Here is a 16,658-nt window from a genome sequence, read left to right on the forward strand (position 1 = left end):
TTGGATCTCCCTAATTCCAAGTCCAGTGCTCTGTCTATTAAGCACATAGCTGCCTCTACCAGCGATAGCACATTTAGAGTCTACAAGGTATTTTCACATCTATTATCTTATTTGAAAATATGATGTCTTAGAGAAAGAGGCAGGTCAAGTATTGTTATTCTCATTTTACAAATGAGGTTACTGAAGTTCAGAGAGGCTAAATAATTTGCAAGAGGCCCCTATGGGTAGTAAGTAATCGATTATGTGCTTCCATTTTTCTCATTCATAAGTCTAATACTTTTTCCAATATTACTGCACACTGTTAAAGAAACCATTTTATTTAGAAAGATTTTAAAATACTTCGGATTTGATGGAATCTTGAAATCAGGAAAAGAAACAATGCCAACATAATCATTTTCTTCAAGGATTTCAACTTCTGCTCCTTCTGGATCCTTTGGATTAAGAAAAAAAAAACTTTATTACAACCTCAAAGAACAAAAACTTTTATTTATTTTCAAGCTTGAACTTAAAATTGTATATTTCCTTATTTTTACTTAATCATAAAATTTTAAATTATTTTTATTGTAAATGACCATGATTTAATAATTACTAGCTTGATTAAAATTTTTAAAGCATATGTGTTTTTCTACATCTCATAGGGATATTAACAAAAAGTATTCTGTCTCCAAAGATCAATTTGATTCCTTCAGACAAATTCAGTCCTCAGTCATTTGCAACCTGATGCATTCTATTGAAATTGTTCTTTTAAAGATTACCACCTAAATGGTCAATCTGATTATATTTTTTCTTAGTTCTTATTCTACTTCTATTTCTAGCTTTTTGAAGGATTTGATACTGTTGACAATCCCCTTTATCCTTGAATGATCCAAGTTAGGTTCAGAAATTAACTAGGGGCGTGATATGAATTATTGCTCAGATATCAATAATATGAAATCTGGAATTCCAAAGGGTTTACCTCATATATAAGGTTTCCTACCTCTGGTCATGATTCAATAGTCATAATATGAATGTTTTAAACATATTGTACTATGTCTAGCAACATAGTTTATTGAACCATTAGAGAAAGTGCATGTTAGAGAAAAGAATAAGCACTCTACACACACTCATTTGCCTGTAGTTATCTCCCCCAAACTTCCTCCTCCTTGTTCTCTCAGTTCTTTGGATGTGGCACAATGTGACCAAACCTTCAGATCATGGAAAGGGAATAAATACGATTATGTTTAAGACCCTAGTTCAGACTCTTAAACAGTACCAGAGGAAATCATGGAGAGAATTTTTATAGCCTTCCACATTTTGCTCACTAATTGACGAACTTCTCATTAGTTTCTAGCTCTTTAACTCCAAAGTCCAATTTTCTTGCCATTATGTCATACTGTCTAGATCTAACTAGATAACTGATTCTTTCCAATAGAGATCACAGATTTAGTTCAACTAACTTTGAAAATAGTGCCCCTCCCATTAGTACAGTGGCTATTTAAATTGGTATTAAACCATGCACTTTGAGCTAACAAGCATTGTCTATGACAGTAAGGGTCAATGTCTTCTCTTGGGAATATGAGGAAATGGTACAGTGCAAAGAGTATTGGGAAAAGAATCACAAGTCCTGGATTTGAATCCCTGTTTTTTCATTGACTACCTGTGTGGTTTTGGACAAGTCACTTATATTTTGTATCAGTTTTTATTTTTATTTTTTTGATCTTCAGAGTGTTTGACTTATATGATCTTTCAGATTTCCTATTCTAATAATCCACAAATCTATGAAACTCTATAAAAGGCTACTGGATCACAGAATCATAGCACTGGAAGAAATAGAATCGGAAGGAATCTTCAAGGTTATCTGGTCCAACTAGTCCCTGATGCCCTCTTTTAAAAAGCCCAACAAATAGTCATGCAGTCTTCAGTTAAATACTTCTAGGAAAGATAAACCAAGTGCCTCCTGTTGAAAACCATTCTGATTTTAGGCAGCTGTGAACACATTATCCCTCACATTAATCCACATTTTCCTCTTTGCAACTTCCAATCATCCTAATAATTTTGCTCTTTGAAGACAAAGATGACAAGTTTAATTCCTCTTGCAAGTGACTGTAAAACTAATTGGGAAAAAAATGCTATCCTATCTTCCCTAAATCTTCTATTCTCCCTAATTCTTCTGTTCACTCCTTTTATGGCATGGACTTGAAGCCATTCACTGTTGCAATCATCCCTATTTCACTTTTTCCATCTGATCAATGTCTTTCCTAAAACGAAACAAAGAACTGAGCACAGTGGCCCCAGATTTAGCTGATCGGGGCTGAGTGACTGGCTCACAATATTTCTTTCTATCACAAGGCATGCCATCATATGAGAGAACATCAATATACATACTGATATTCCCTTAAACTCTCCAACCTACAAATTTCTCAAGCTACTTCATTTTCATGACCACAATCTACCTCGATCACCACAGGTCGAGGTCAGAGTCTTGATCTTGCTATCATCCACAAGTGTTCTACTTTTACAATTGCGAACTCTGAAATTTTTTTATCTCATGATAATCTTTATCATTTCATCTTTCCCTTGTCATTTCTAAACATCTTCATCAACTTGACATCCAGTCCCTATACCTTTTAATAAGACATCACTCTTCCCTAACTATACCATCCTCCTGTGGACCAAGTGGACCAAGTGACCTCTACATTGTTTTCTCTGGGATCCATTGGATCCCTCTTTTACCATGTGTCAAAATTAAACTATGAATTGTTCTTCCCTTCTACCACCTTCACTCATATTCATGTTCTGATGAATAGAACTGAATAATAAGAAGAATACAGACTAATTCTACACATTTATGCATATATGTTCATGTATATATATATATATATATATATATATATATATATATATATATATGCTCAGCAAAGCAAACAAAACTTTTTGCAACTTACTTAATAATTTCTCTATCTCATTCACCATAAAAGCTGTTCCAAATATTTTCATCTTACTTCCATCTTCCCACAGTACTCTGTCTCCCTAGGCGAGCTCTTGTCTTATACTTCACTAAAAAATTTGAGGTCATTCACAGAGACTTTCCTCTTTTCCCCTTCTCTACATCATTCAAGCATCATCCCTACTACCTTCTCACTCACAATATGGAGAGATAGCCCTTCTTTTTCTCAAGATAAACTCCTTTATATTCATCCTTGATCCCATATCTTCCCATCTCCAGTAAATTTCTCCCTCTTTCATCTCTATTCTCTATCATCAATCTGTTCCTATATACTGGCTCCTTCCTTGATACCTACAAACTTGTCCACATATCCCCCATTCTTATAAAATCCTCATTTGATCTGACTTTCCTTCTAGCTATCATCTTATATCCTTCTTACTTCCTATGACAAAACTAATTGAGTAATTTGTCTACAGTATGTGTCCCCAGTTCTCTTCTTCTCACTTTTTTCTTAACAACTTTTCTTCTCTGCAATCTGGCTAAATCCTTACCATTCAAATGAACCTCTTTTCTCCAAATTTACCAATGATCTTTTAAGTGTTAAATTTAATGGTTTCCTTTATATCAGAAATTCTCAGATTTTTTTAATCTCATGATGCCTTTATATTCTTTAAAAATATTGAGGACCTCAAGGAGTCTTTTTGTGGAGGTTATTTATTGTATTAGAAATCAAAACTGGTATTTTAAAAAACATTTATTAATTCATTTAAAACAATAATAAACCCATTCTATTGATATAAATAGCATGTTTTATGAAAAATAACTTCATCTTCCCCCTAAAGTAATTTAGAAAGAATGGCTTTATTTGACATATATTTTACAACTTTTTTTTTAATGTGTGGTTTAATAAAAGACCATGGAGTCTCATGTCTGAATCTTCATTTAATCCATTATCATATATTGATTTAGTTGAAATATGTGAAAAAAAAATCCAGCCCACACAGATATGTAGTTGGAAAAGAGAGGTGATTTTTATTAGGCTAATCATGTCTTAGGATTATTATGAAAATAGTTTTGACCTTGCAGATCCCTTGCAAGCGTCCCAAGCATCCTGAGGAGTCCAAGTACCACACTTTGAGAATTACTAATCTAAATCCTTATCTTGACTAAATGCATTTAGCACTGTTAATCACTCACTCCTCCTGGATACTTTTTCCTCTCAAGGTTTTGGTGACTGCTCTCTCTTGGTTTTACTTTTTCCAGTTCCTTCATTAAATCTTCATCCAGATCATATCAGCTAATTGTAGATGTTCCTTCAACCTGTGTTCTAGAACCTCTTTCCTTTTCCATCTATCTCACTTGATGATCTCAGAAGCTCCAATAAATTCAGTTAGCTTGCAGATTGATGATTCCCATATCTAACTCTAATCTTTTTCCTTAGGTTCACTGCTACATTTTCAGCTGCCTTCTGGAAATCTCAAACTGAATGTCTTATAGACATTTCAATCTCAACATATCCAAAATAGAAATTATCTTTCCTTCCAAATTCTTCCCTCTTTCAAAAATTTCCCTTTTAATATTAAGGGCATCATAATTCTCCCAGTCACCCAGGCTTAAAATGTTGGTATCCTCTTTAACTCCTCTTTCACAGTCACCTCACATTGTCAATCAATTGCCTTATCTTGTCATTTCTACTTTTATGCTCTTTTTCATATAAGATCTCTTCTCTCATACACCCTGGTACAACCTTTATTACCTTATATGTGGATTATTGAAATTACCTTTTGGTTGGTTTCCCTACCTCCAGTCTCACTCACACCCACACCCCAGTAAACTACTAAAATGATTTTCCTAAAACCTAGGTCTATCTGTGTCAATTCCCTAATTGATAAGCTCCATTGATTCTCTGTTACCTCCAAAATCAAATTTAAAATGCTGTTTTATATTTAATGCTCTTTACAACTGAGTCTTTCCTATCTTGCCAGACTTTTTATATTTATTTCCTTCAACCGTAAGATCCAGCTACAGTGGTTTCTATTACTTATACTTCATACTCTATCTTTCAATTCTAATTTTTTTTTTTACTGGCTGTCCCTTATATCTGAAATGTTCTTTCTACTTATTCCTACCTTCAGGCTTCCCTGGTCTCCTTCAAGACTTCAAATACTACCTTCTGCGAAAGATCTTACTAGTCTCTTCATTCTATGATTATCTTCCATTTACATTATATATCTGGTATGTCCATAATTATTTGCATATTGTCTTCCCCATTAGATTAGGCGCTTATTTAAAGCAAGGACCATTTTTGTGTCTTATTTTATATTTTCAGAACTTATCCAAATGCTTGGCCTCTAGAAAGTGCCCAGTAAAGGTTTGTTGATTATGAGTCTTATTACTTTTAATAGCTTATAAGCTTAGTGACTTGTATATCTGTGTATAATAAATGCTTTAATGAAAGGTTTTTCAAAATTGAATGGCTTTTGATCAAGTTTAGTCACAGAAGCCTCCACCCTATTCTTGTTTCTGAAAAAGATATTGCTAAATTATTTACACAAGTATACTCACTATAAAAGTTAAGGTCGTTTCTCTCCGAGCTGGCTTCAATTCTTCATTCAAGGAATAAACTCTTATCTTTACTGCAAGAATAATTTGCACATTACAAAGTATGTCGAACTCTATTTAATATAACCATCAAAACCACAATTCTAGGATTGCTTGATTTCTAAAGTTTTCAATCTCAAAATACAATTGATTCTGAGAAAAAAAAAGTTCAATGAAAAAACCGTAAAAATAGATAAATTAGGAATGACAATTTGATCACTCACATTGAATAAAGATTCTCCCAAATGATAAGGAAATACCTCATTTTTTTTAGAGTATCCAAGTAGAAATCTATACAAGAAAAAAGAAGGGTATGGGGGAAATGATACTTGAACAGTATTCTTCTCTAAACTAATCAAAGGAGGGAAGAGTATACACACATAGTTGGACAGAGTAATATATTTTACTCAATAGAAAAATAAGGGGAAGTGAGAAAAGATCCTAGAGTAAGCAATTTAATCATAATATTAAAGTTTTTATCAAGTTTTGCACTATCTTGTTCATGTTCTGGGAATTCTAAATTCCCCACATGGTATCAGATATGGGGATAGAGGGAACTTTGGGGGTTTCCTGGAAACCATATTATGTAGGCATCTGCCTATTTTAACTACATATTCCTACTTAAAAGCAGTGGAAAGATCAATGCTCAAAAAAAAGAAAAGGAAAGGAAAAAAAAGATCTCTGAAAGATTTTTTTTAAATTTCCTCAAATATATAACTTATTTCATTTAAAATATATTTGATCAAAATTTGACTTGAATAGATTTTGAAAAGCATATCTAATAAGCAAAATATTGCAAAAACTTTTGCAAATACACATCAGGGTATGTATGAGGTTGACACTTGGTGTAACACATGTTTTATCACTACCTTTCAGGAGTCAATTTCAAGATATGAGCATGAATATTTTGTTTAGAAAACAAGTAAGTGCTCTCATTGAAAAATCTACCCTTTCTTTTTCTCTATATAAGCAAATAAAAACTATTTGAAATAAATATTGTCACAGAATTATTTGAGTCAGGAATTCTTAACCTTTTATATGTCATGGGCCTTTTGGCAATCTGGTAAAATTTATGGGTCCTTTCTCATAATCATGTTTTTAAATTCTTATATTTATAAAATATGAAGGATGACAAAGGAAACCAATTAAATTGAAATCCAATTTTCAAAACATATTTTTTAAAGTCCATAAATCCTAGGTTAAGAACTCCTGGTTTGGGGCAGCTAGGTGGCGCAATGGATAGAGCACCAGCCTTGAATTCAGGAGGACCCGAGTTCAATTTGATCTCAGACACTTAACACTTCCTAGCTGTGTGACCCTGGGCAAGTCACTTAGCCCCAGCCTCAGGGGGGGGAAAAAAAAAAAAGTAATGGGACCTCCATGGAGAGAATACTGATGATGATGTCATTGTAGGCTATGGTTTTTAGTTAAAAGAAGAAAAGATACTGGAGAAAGGGGAGATGGACAATACTGTTGTCTTTAAATATTTGAAGTATTATATGGAAGAGTTATACATTGGTTCTACTTGATCCCAGAGAGCTGAACTAAGGATAAAGAAAGGAAGTTTTGTTTTTGTTTTGTTTAAACAATATGAGCCATTTAAAAGTCAGATGAGTTCCAAAAGGAGTGAATTCATCATTTGAAAGCTTCAGGGTTAGATGGGTTAGAAATTCAGGACTTCTTAAATTTTTTCCACTCACCACCCCTTTTTGCCTGAGAAATGTTTACATAAGCCCAGATATATAGGTATAAAAATTAGGTTTATAAAAAATTTACGATAATAAATCATAATGTTGTGACTCCCCACATTCTGTTACAAGACCTTATATGGGATCATGAACTACAATTTACAAAGCTGGAATTTAGATAATCTTTTGCAAAATGTATTGAAAAGGATTTTCTTTTTCAGGTTTAGCTAAGACTTGCATCCCTTGAAATCCATTTCCTGACTTTTAGAAAGTCTGTGAGTTATCAAGAATGAAAACAGTGACCTCATAAGACTAATTTGTATGAAAACTAAAGGAACTATGAGTAATGAAGAGTTTTTAAGAATGATGTAATTGTTTTCTAGGCAGAAAAGAATAGTTGGTATTTTACCTGACTGATCAGGAGTATAAATGGGCTTGTCTGTCTGAATGAACAGAAATCCATTCTCATAGGTTAAAGGTATTCTTTTCTCTCTTGTAAAGTGGGGAGAAACAACTTCTAAATATACATAAGAAACGGTATTTCCTCTGCTAGATAAATCTCTTGGCTGAATCTGAAATAGAAGTGTTAAGAGAGAATGTAAAATAATATCAAAGTGGTTAAAGACTCTTTAAACACCTTTATATATGTGTTACTTTGAAGAGTACTAGAAAGGTACAGCGCTAAAAAAGAGAATAGTCATCAGAAATCAGTATTGACTCAGTCAGCTCCTAGTTATAAGACTTTGAAAAGGTTACATCTATAACTTCAGTTTACTTCTCATATAGAATAATAATAATAACAATAACAATTATTATCTAATCATCATCATCATCTACTTGACTCAAAAGGAATCATGCATTTTCGAAAGTCTGATGGCAACTTGAATTATATACATGTGAATTCTTATTCTTCTCAAAGTAAATAGAAATAAATTATCTCCACAATTATTGTATTACCTTGAAATGGTTATACTTATTGAGATAATAAAAGTAAAATGTTTACTATGTAAAGTACTATATAAATATTAGCATTGAATTTTAAATTCTAATGTCTGTCATCTTCATATTTTATGGATATGTTCTAGTTCTCAATTAGATTTTAAAATCCATTTAGGTTTTTTCTATATAAGATGCAATTATCATTTTGAAAGTCTATTTTAGACATGTAAGAATAAGTTGTTACATGGCATGTTTCTTAAATTATTTAGTGATCTCAAATGGAAATACAAATTTTCTCTTTGCAAGTGTCAATATTAAAACCATGTCAGAATTTGATTTTTAAACAAACATTTTTATAGAGGAGTTGAGTTTATAGAGACTAGACCTGGAATTTCAAACATCTGAATTAAAATCCAGCTCCAAATGCCTACTAGTTATATGACCCGAAGAAGTCATTTAACCTCTATCTACTTCAGTTTCCTCATCTGTAAAATAGGATAATAACAACATCCACTTCTCATTGTTGTTGTGAGGATAAAATGAGATTTTGAAAAGTACTTTACTAACTTTAAAATGTTATATAAATGCTTATTAATGCTTTAAAATGTTATATAAACTTTAAAATGTTATATAAATGCTTAATTAAATAAATGTTAAATAAATATTGTTATTGTTATAGCATTTTAAAGTTTACAAAATGGTTTTCTCAATAACAATCCTGGAAGATAAGTAATATAGTATTATCATATCAATTTTATAGATTAGAAAATTTAAGCTTGGAGACTTTAAATCATTTGCCCACAAAGGTGTTGGATGTGAGACTAAAATTAGCTCTTTTGTCTCCTAGACAAGCACTCCTCCTTCTATGTCAAATTGCTTTTCACTCTATATTTGTAAAAGTAGACAAACTATTCTTTGAAGACATACAATTAAGGATGCAGAGTTCTGGAACTTGTTTTCTGGGGATAAATTCACTTTTGCAGAGGAATAAGTGAATCTTTTATCTGGAAAGCTTTTAATGGAGATGGTAGCGTCAAATGCTTCTGTGTATCCATGAGCTTGAATTACAACATTTTCAGATGCTCCAACATGAAATACTTTTGCTGCTGCAATGATGTATCTGTTAGAACAATAGAACAAATGGGTCAATTTCTGTATAGTCCAAGCTTCTGATTTTTTTTAAATATTAGAAATATTTAAAATCAATATATTGTCTTAATTCTGAGTATAAATAAACATATTTTTAAAACTTTTCTTGTTTTGTATCATATTTTTTCTTTTGCAACATAGTTCATATGGAAATAGATTTTGTGTGACTTTGCATCATATCCTTAAAAAACATTGAAATATAGAACTTTCCAGTTCTAGTTTTTACAATTTCATTTTCAGTGTACTAATCAGTCATACTGATTCCCCCCCTTCCTTTTTTTCTTTAAAAAAAATCATTACCTGAGATAATTCTCTAGATGAGGATGGGGAAGCATTATTGCAAACAACATAAAAACTAAGACATCAATAAAAACTTATTTTTAATTAAATATAATGACTTGGGATTTTTTTAACTACCTCAAATAAGGATCCTAGTTATTATTAAAGGACATTATACAATTGTTTAAAATATTCTGAAAAAAATAAATTTTAATTTACTGCTATACAAAAATTGTATCTAGAGTGTAGCAATTGAACTCTAATTCATGCTTCAGGTTATCTTCTCTTCCACCTATCCCTCTCTATGCAAGGAGAGTATATATATTTTTAATGACAACCCACCATACCTGAGGTTCATAGTCAACATTCAGCCCATAAATCCCATCTCTTCTTTCTATACTTCCCCCTCATTCACCAAGACAAATCTTCTACTTCTATAAATATGTTAGTTTTGCTTGTTGGCTCAGGACAAAATCATAGAAATCTAAAGCTAGAAGGATAATGATCATCTCAGACTCTATATAATTAATAAATTAAAATGAAACATATGAAGCAGCTTGTTCTTGGTCACAATTAAAGAGTTAGTAGCAAGGTTGGACCTGGAACCCAGGTTTCACCATCAAGTAGCATTTCAAATCAATATGCATTATTTTTACTTACGTCTGCTCCTGTCCCCAGCTTTTTCCAAAGCAGACTAAAATGCAGACTATTCTTAAAATGTCCATACTGGTGAGTAACAGAAAACCATTGGTGCTGCTCTTCATGAGAGTGCCTCAACCTGGATTTGACTCAATTCTGCTGCTAGTGTTTGAGACCTCATTCATTGGGTTAATTATTAATGTGAGAGAGAAAACTCTCCAAGAGGATTCTTAAACTTCCACATGAACTGATTTGATGTCCAAAGGTAACATTAGGAGGGCTGATGGAATTTCCAGTTTGAGAAACTTTATTTTGTGTGGAAGAAAGACCTTAAAACAAAAAAATCTAGTACTAAGGAGACTGGATCAAAATTAGACCTAGGCTTTACTTCTGCGAAGACTGGTCTGTTTTGGACTGGTCTGTGAGGGTGATGATGAGTCAAGCTTTGATAATTTGAGAGGTGAAGTCTAGTTGGGGAGTGGGAAGAAGAAACAAAGGACTTAGCTGTACCAGGCTGGTGAGTTTAGAAGTAATGAGTTTATCCTGGGACTGGTGCCTTGTTCTGGGGAGTTGGAACAGGCAAGGCAGCAGATGCAAAGTAGATTAATAATGATATGTGTGTATGTGTATGTATATGTGTAAGTATATACATATATGTCATTTGTGTTGTATATAGCTTGTCTGGGGATGAAGGTTCACATTAAAAAATCTCTCTCTGGTTCTTAATTTTAGGTCATTTTGGAAAGTGGTCACACTCAAAGGGCTGAAAAGTTGCTGAGGGAGCCCCTCATTCAAATACTGTATTAATGCCTAAGGCCAGCATTGAACATGTATGGCTATTGGTTTTTTCCTAAACCCACACCACATCCCCAGCTAAAATAAGCATATAACCAAATCTAGTGAAGTAAATAGTTTTATGGCCAATCAGAACAGAAAGGAGAAATAGTCTTTATGGAGGACAATATGCAATCTATCAATCTATCTATATCATCTATATCCATGTTGTTTCTCCTCTAATGTTGTTTATATTGGAATGTGAGCTCTTTGTGTTCCCGGTACTCAGCACCTGGCCTGAAATTAGGCAAGGGATTACTAAATTCTAATTGATTTGATTTCAAACTTATTTCTCAAAAATTACTTTAATGTTAGGGTCTAATTATTTTAAAATTTTAAATAAATAAAATTATTTTTATGACAACCTGCATTGATTTAAGATTGATAATGCACATTATAAAATGATGTAAAAGAAAAAGACTTATGCTCACAAAAAGATGGAGTAGATCCAGCACAGACTCCACAATTCTGAGGGATTCCTGTGGTTTGTAAAGTTCTCTAGATGCTCCTTTTTGTGGATGACATGTTGTATCAAGTCTCCAGACATTGAAAAGTCTAATGGAAGAGATTTGTAATCACTCAGAGAAATCTGACTCACCCATTCATACAGCGGAAATCAAATGGATGAAGTGACTATTGTCCATATTTTAGCATCTGAATGGATACTCTACAAAGTGTGACCATCTAAGTAGGCATATACAGAACAGATGATAAAGATGGACAATGAGATGGGCTCAGAGTTAAACTAGAAAGAAGAGTGAGTTGGACTACTAAGGAGAAATTGCAAAACACTTTTACTGATGCCAAACTTTCCATAACAGCAAAAAATGGTTCATCTTTTTAAATATAAACATTTTATCATTGTTGCTATATAGTAGTGTGACATCACTACCTTTGAAGAACTAAAAATGAGTATTCTACAGAGGACAATTGAAAAGTTCATAATAAATGCAAGCTGACTACATTGCATAATCAATGAGGAATTCAGAAGAACTGGAATAAAGGTTGTTAGGAACTGATTGATAGAAAACACTCTGAGTTTATTTTTTCTCATAAGCCCTTACCAAGTCCTTCCCAATACCATTTAATCAGTTAACAACCTGATATCAATCAATTGATTGGTATAATTAGCTTTTACAAAGGGATATTTACTGAGAGAGTATAGCAAAAACCAAAAACAACAATATTCTTCCAAACCAGGAAATATATTTTTCCTTCCACATAGTCCACTGGGGAGAATAGACTCAAAGTGGTTTTTAACATATTCTTCACCACGATGCAGAGTACAAATAATGTTAATCTGAGAGGTGGAAAAGCTGATAAATAGGTCACTTTCTTTTCTCAACTGGGTGGCTCCTTTTTGGCTGGTTCAAGTATATCATTCCTCAGGGCCACTTTTTGGTCTGTTTACTGCATTTGGCTACTACTACAATTGGTTTCAGGATTACAGTCATGAGTAGGACCTGAGATGGCCACAATGGATCTCTCAATCTTGCTAACCCCCTGAGAACTCCAATTAATGGATTTGCAATCTCACTGGTCACTTGGACACTCTCATCTCAGAATACATATCATAATCATAAAACCTGACTTCAGTTCCCACCTCTGACACATACTAACTGTCTAATCCTGAGTAGATAAACTTGCCCCATGCAATACGCTAAAATGATATATTGCAGAATAGTTACTGATATAAGTTGGTATAAGGAATTTCCTCCCTGGAAGTTCTATATACCAATGAAATCACAGATTCAAATTTTTTAAAATTAGATATATCCCAGTATTTTTTTTTAAATAATGAGGTTATACTGTTACCTTCCACCAAACTGGGCTTTTTGCTTCTCCACATGTTTTTCTGCCTCTTTACTTTGACTTACACTGATCCTCAGACCTTACATCTCCCAATCCTCTGTGTTAGATTTTGACATTCTTTAGGGCCTAATTAAAATGACACCTCCTACATAAAGTCTTACCTGAAGCCCCTAGTCAGCAAAGACAGAAAATGCCTTACATTACACAGTATTATGTGAATGGTTATAGGAAAATCTTTAAGCTGTCTGACAATGTTCACTTTACTTTCAAAAACAAATCTGTAGAATGATTAAGCTGTGTTGCGTAAGGTGGAGCAAGTTAAAACAAATAGATTAGCTTTGCAATCATTTTCGGGAAAAGACCTCTATGATGGAGAAGGCACTCAAATCAGCAAGGCTAATATTTGCATTTTAAGTAGAAAAGAACAGAAATTTGAGTTTCCTTATGACACAGGAATGTCATCAACCAATGTAATCACATTTTTGGGGAGGGGGATAAGGCAATTGGAGTTAAGTGACTTGCCTAGGGTCACACAGCTAGTAAGTATTAAGTATCTGGGATTGGATTTGAACATAGATCCTCCTGATTTCAGGGACAGTGAACTCTGCACTGTACCACCTAGCTGCCCTGAGTCCTCACATAATATTTAGCAAAATACATATTTGACTATATTTTGATACTCAAATGATTTCTCATATATTAAGCTTGCATCAGTCGGTAGCATTATAGTTATATATATACATATATATATCATATGGACTATATATATAGTTAGGAAGTGATCCCTTTTACTTTAAAGATTTTACATTTTATTTAGAAGGTTTTATTTTTAAATTACAGAATCTGAGTTAAAAGTATCCCTGAAATTATCTAACCCAACTGTCCTATCCACTCACCCAGTGCAAGAATCAATGATCAATTAGTCTCTTTGTTTTAAAATCTCTATTTATAGGCAGATCATTATAAACATAATCCATTTCACTTTTGAATAAGTCTAATTGCTTGGAATTTCTTATATTGTGTTGACAGGTTTAGTTCTTATAATGAGTTGAAAACCTTCTGAGAAGTTACTGGTCCAGCTCTCCTCTTCAGAGCCAAAGATAGCAAACCTAAAAACTCTGCCTAGACTATTATTAAAACTCTGATAACATTTTTTTTTCTTCTGGGGCCATCCTGAGGCAGGCAGGTGATAAGAATAGATAAAATACTGGACTTGTAGTTGAAAAGACCTGAGTTCAAAATCCAGCTTCATATATTTACATTTATACAATTTTGGGCAAATCACTTAACTTTTGTCTGCCTCGGTTTCCTCAAATGTTAAATGGAAATCATAATAGCACCTACCCCACAGAGTTACTGTAAAGATTAAATTGAATAATATTTGTAAAATATCTGGCACATAGTAAGACTTATAAATGCTTGTTTCCTTTCCTCCTCTCCTTTGCCCTTTCCTCTGTGTAGCACATTATAAGTCCATTCAAAAGAACATAGATACTTAAGATAGAAAGATAACTCTTTTTGAAGGGTTACAAAGAGAATAAGATTCAAATGTTGCTACCTCCATTTTCCCTTCCATTTTAAAAACTCTTCCCTTTGTGCATCTTTTTCATAACATAATTTTTCCCATTGTTTCTTCATGTCTCCCTTCTCCCAAGGTATCCCTCTTTCACACCTTTCCATTCTTCATTTGAGATCATTTCAATATGATAGTTACATCTATGCCCTCTTCCTTTATAGACTCCTTCTAACTGCCCTAATATTCATAAAAGTTCTTAAAGATTATATATATATATATATATATATATATATGTATATATATATATATATATATATATATATATATATATATCATCTTCCCATTTAGGAAAAGAGATAATTTAACTTTATTAAACCCTCTATAATTTCTTTCATGTTTGCCTTTTTATGTTTCTCTTGAATCCTGTGTTTTAATGTCAAATTTTCTATTCAGCTCTGGCCTTTTCATCAGGAATGCTTAAAAATCTTCTGTCATTAAATATCCATTTTCTCCCTATAGGATTATATTCAGTTTTGCTGAGCAGGTAATGTTTGTCTTGGGTTCTAGAATATCTTATTTTAAGCCCTCTACTCCTTTATAGTGGTAGATGCTAAATCTTGTGTGATCAACTGTGGCTATATGGCATTTGAATTGTTTCTTTCTGGCTGCCTGCAATATTTCTTTTGGAATTTGTGTATAATATTCCTGAGAGTTTTCATTTGGCAGTCTTTTTCAGGAGATGATTGGCAATTATTTTTCTATTTATATTTTACCCTCTTATATATACATCTATGTACATTGTTCTATACATTCTTCTATTTATCAGTTCTTTCTCTAGATGCAGATAACATTTTTCTTCATATATCCTTTATAGTTAATTTGCATATTTGTAATAATCAAATAACTTATTTGCTCAAAGTGGCTCTTAAAACAATATTGCTATTACTTTAAGCAACATTTTTGTGGTTCTGCTCATTTTGCTATTTATTATTTCATGCAAGTTTTTCCAAAATTACTGAGCTCATCATTTTTATAGCATTCCAATTTTTATAATATTCCATTCCAATCACATTCCACAACTTATTCAGTCATTCCTCAATTAATGAGCATCTCTGCAGTTTATGATTCTTTGCAATCACAAAGAGCTGCTATAAAGATTTTAGAACATAGTTAGAACACATTGGTTCTTTTACTTTTTTCCCAATCATCTCTGAAAACAGACCAAATAGTGGTATAGCTGGGTCCAAGGGTATAAGTAGTTTAATAACTTGGGCATAATTCCCAATTGCTCTTCAGAATGGATGAATAAGTTCACAATTCTACCAACAATGAATGTCTCCCAATTTTTCTGTATCCTCTTCAACATTTATTGCTTTTCCCTTCTATCATATTAACCAAAGTTAGTAGGTATAAAATGATGTCTCAAAGATCTTTTAAAATTTGCATTTCTTCAATCAATGATGATTTAAAGCATTTTTTCATATGACTATAAATTGTTTTGATTTCTTCGTTGGGAAATTGCCTATTCATAACTTTTGACCATGTATCAATTGAGGAATAGTTTGTATTCTTGTGGATTTGACAAAATTCTTTATATATTTGAGATATGAGACCTCTCTATGATAAACTTTCTAGAAAAATTTCTTCCATTTTTCTGCTTTCCTTCTGATCTTAGCTATTGCTTTATTTGTACAAAACTTTTTTAGTTTAATGTAATCAAAAGTATCCATCTTATACTTCACACTATTTTCTCTCTTTTTTATTCATAAATTGTTTGCATATCCAAAAGACTGATATGTTCCATGTTCTTCCAATTTTCTAGTTAAATCTCTCTTTATATCTAGAATATGTATTCATTTTGACTTTATCTTGGAAAATGGTTTAAGATATTGGTCTATGTCCAGTTTCTGCCTTATTTCCAAAAAATTTTTATCAGATAATGAATTCTTATCCCAAAATCTTAAGTCCTTACACTTGTCAAATACATTATTATATTTATTTGCTGCTATAAATTGTATGTCTACTCTATTCCATTGATCTACCTTTCTTTTTCTAAGCTAGTACCAGATAGTCTTGATAATTAGTGCTTTACACTATGGTTTTATGGTTTTCATCTCCAGAGAGACTGCGAATGAAGGTAGGAAAGTAGAAGATGGAATGTTGAGCTGGAAATAGTTAGATTAGAGATATGGAATATATGTTTAGTTTCATATTAAGAATTACAAGATGAATTCCAGATACAAAAGCATGAGGTTGTTTTTTGTTGTTGTTGTTG

The 16,658-nt window shown here is 32.5% G+C and overlaps 1 protein-coding gene across 4 annotated transcripts in view; it reads right to left on the minus strand.

Moving 5' to 3' along the window:
- C5 (complement C5) overlaps positions 1-10,373 on the minus strand; it is a 117,783-nt gene extending 107,410 nt beyond the window's left edge. For all 4 annotated transcript variants that reach the window (XM_074292944.1, XM_074292943.1, XM_074292942.1 and 1 more), the window contains exons 1-5: positions 10,243-10,373; positions 9,082-9,274; positions 7,625-7,787; positions 5,492-5,562; positions 340-431 (exon numbers count right to left, since the gene is read on the minus strand). In XM_074292944.1, the coding sequence (XP_074149045.1) occupies positions 340-431; positions 5,492-5,562; positions 7,625-7,787; positions 9,082-9,274; positions 10,243-10,346 (623 nt within the window). In that variant the 5' untranslated portion in view covers positions 10,347-10,373. The remainder of the gene's footprint in view (positions 1-339; positions 432-5,491; positions 5,563-7,624; positions 7,788-9,081; positions 9,275-10,242) is intronic.
- Between the last annotated feature and the right edge of the window lie 6,285 nt (positions 10,374-16,658).

This window comes from Sminthopsis crassicaudata, chromosome 2 (assembly GCF_048593235.1).
Source record: "Sminthopsis crassicaudata isolate SCR6 chromosome 2, ASM4859323v1, whole genome shotgun sequence".
NCBI classification, from domain to species: Eukaryota; Metazoa; Chordata; class Mammalia; order Dasyuromorphia; family Dasyuridae; genus Sminthopsis; species Sminthopsis crassicaudata.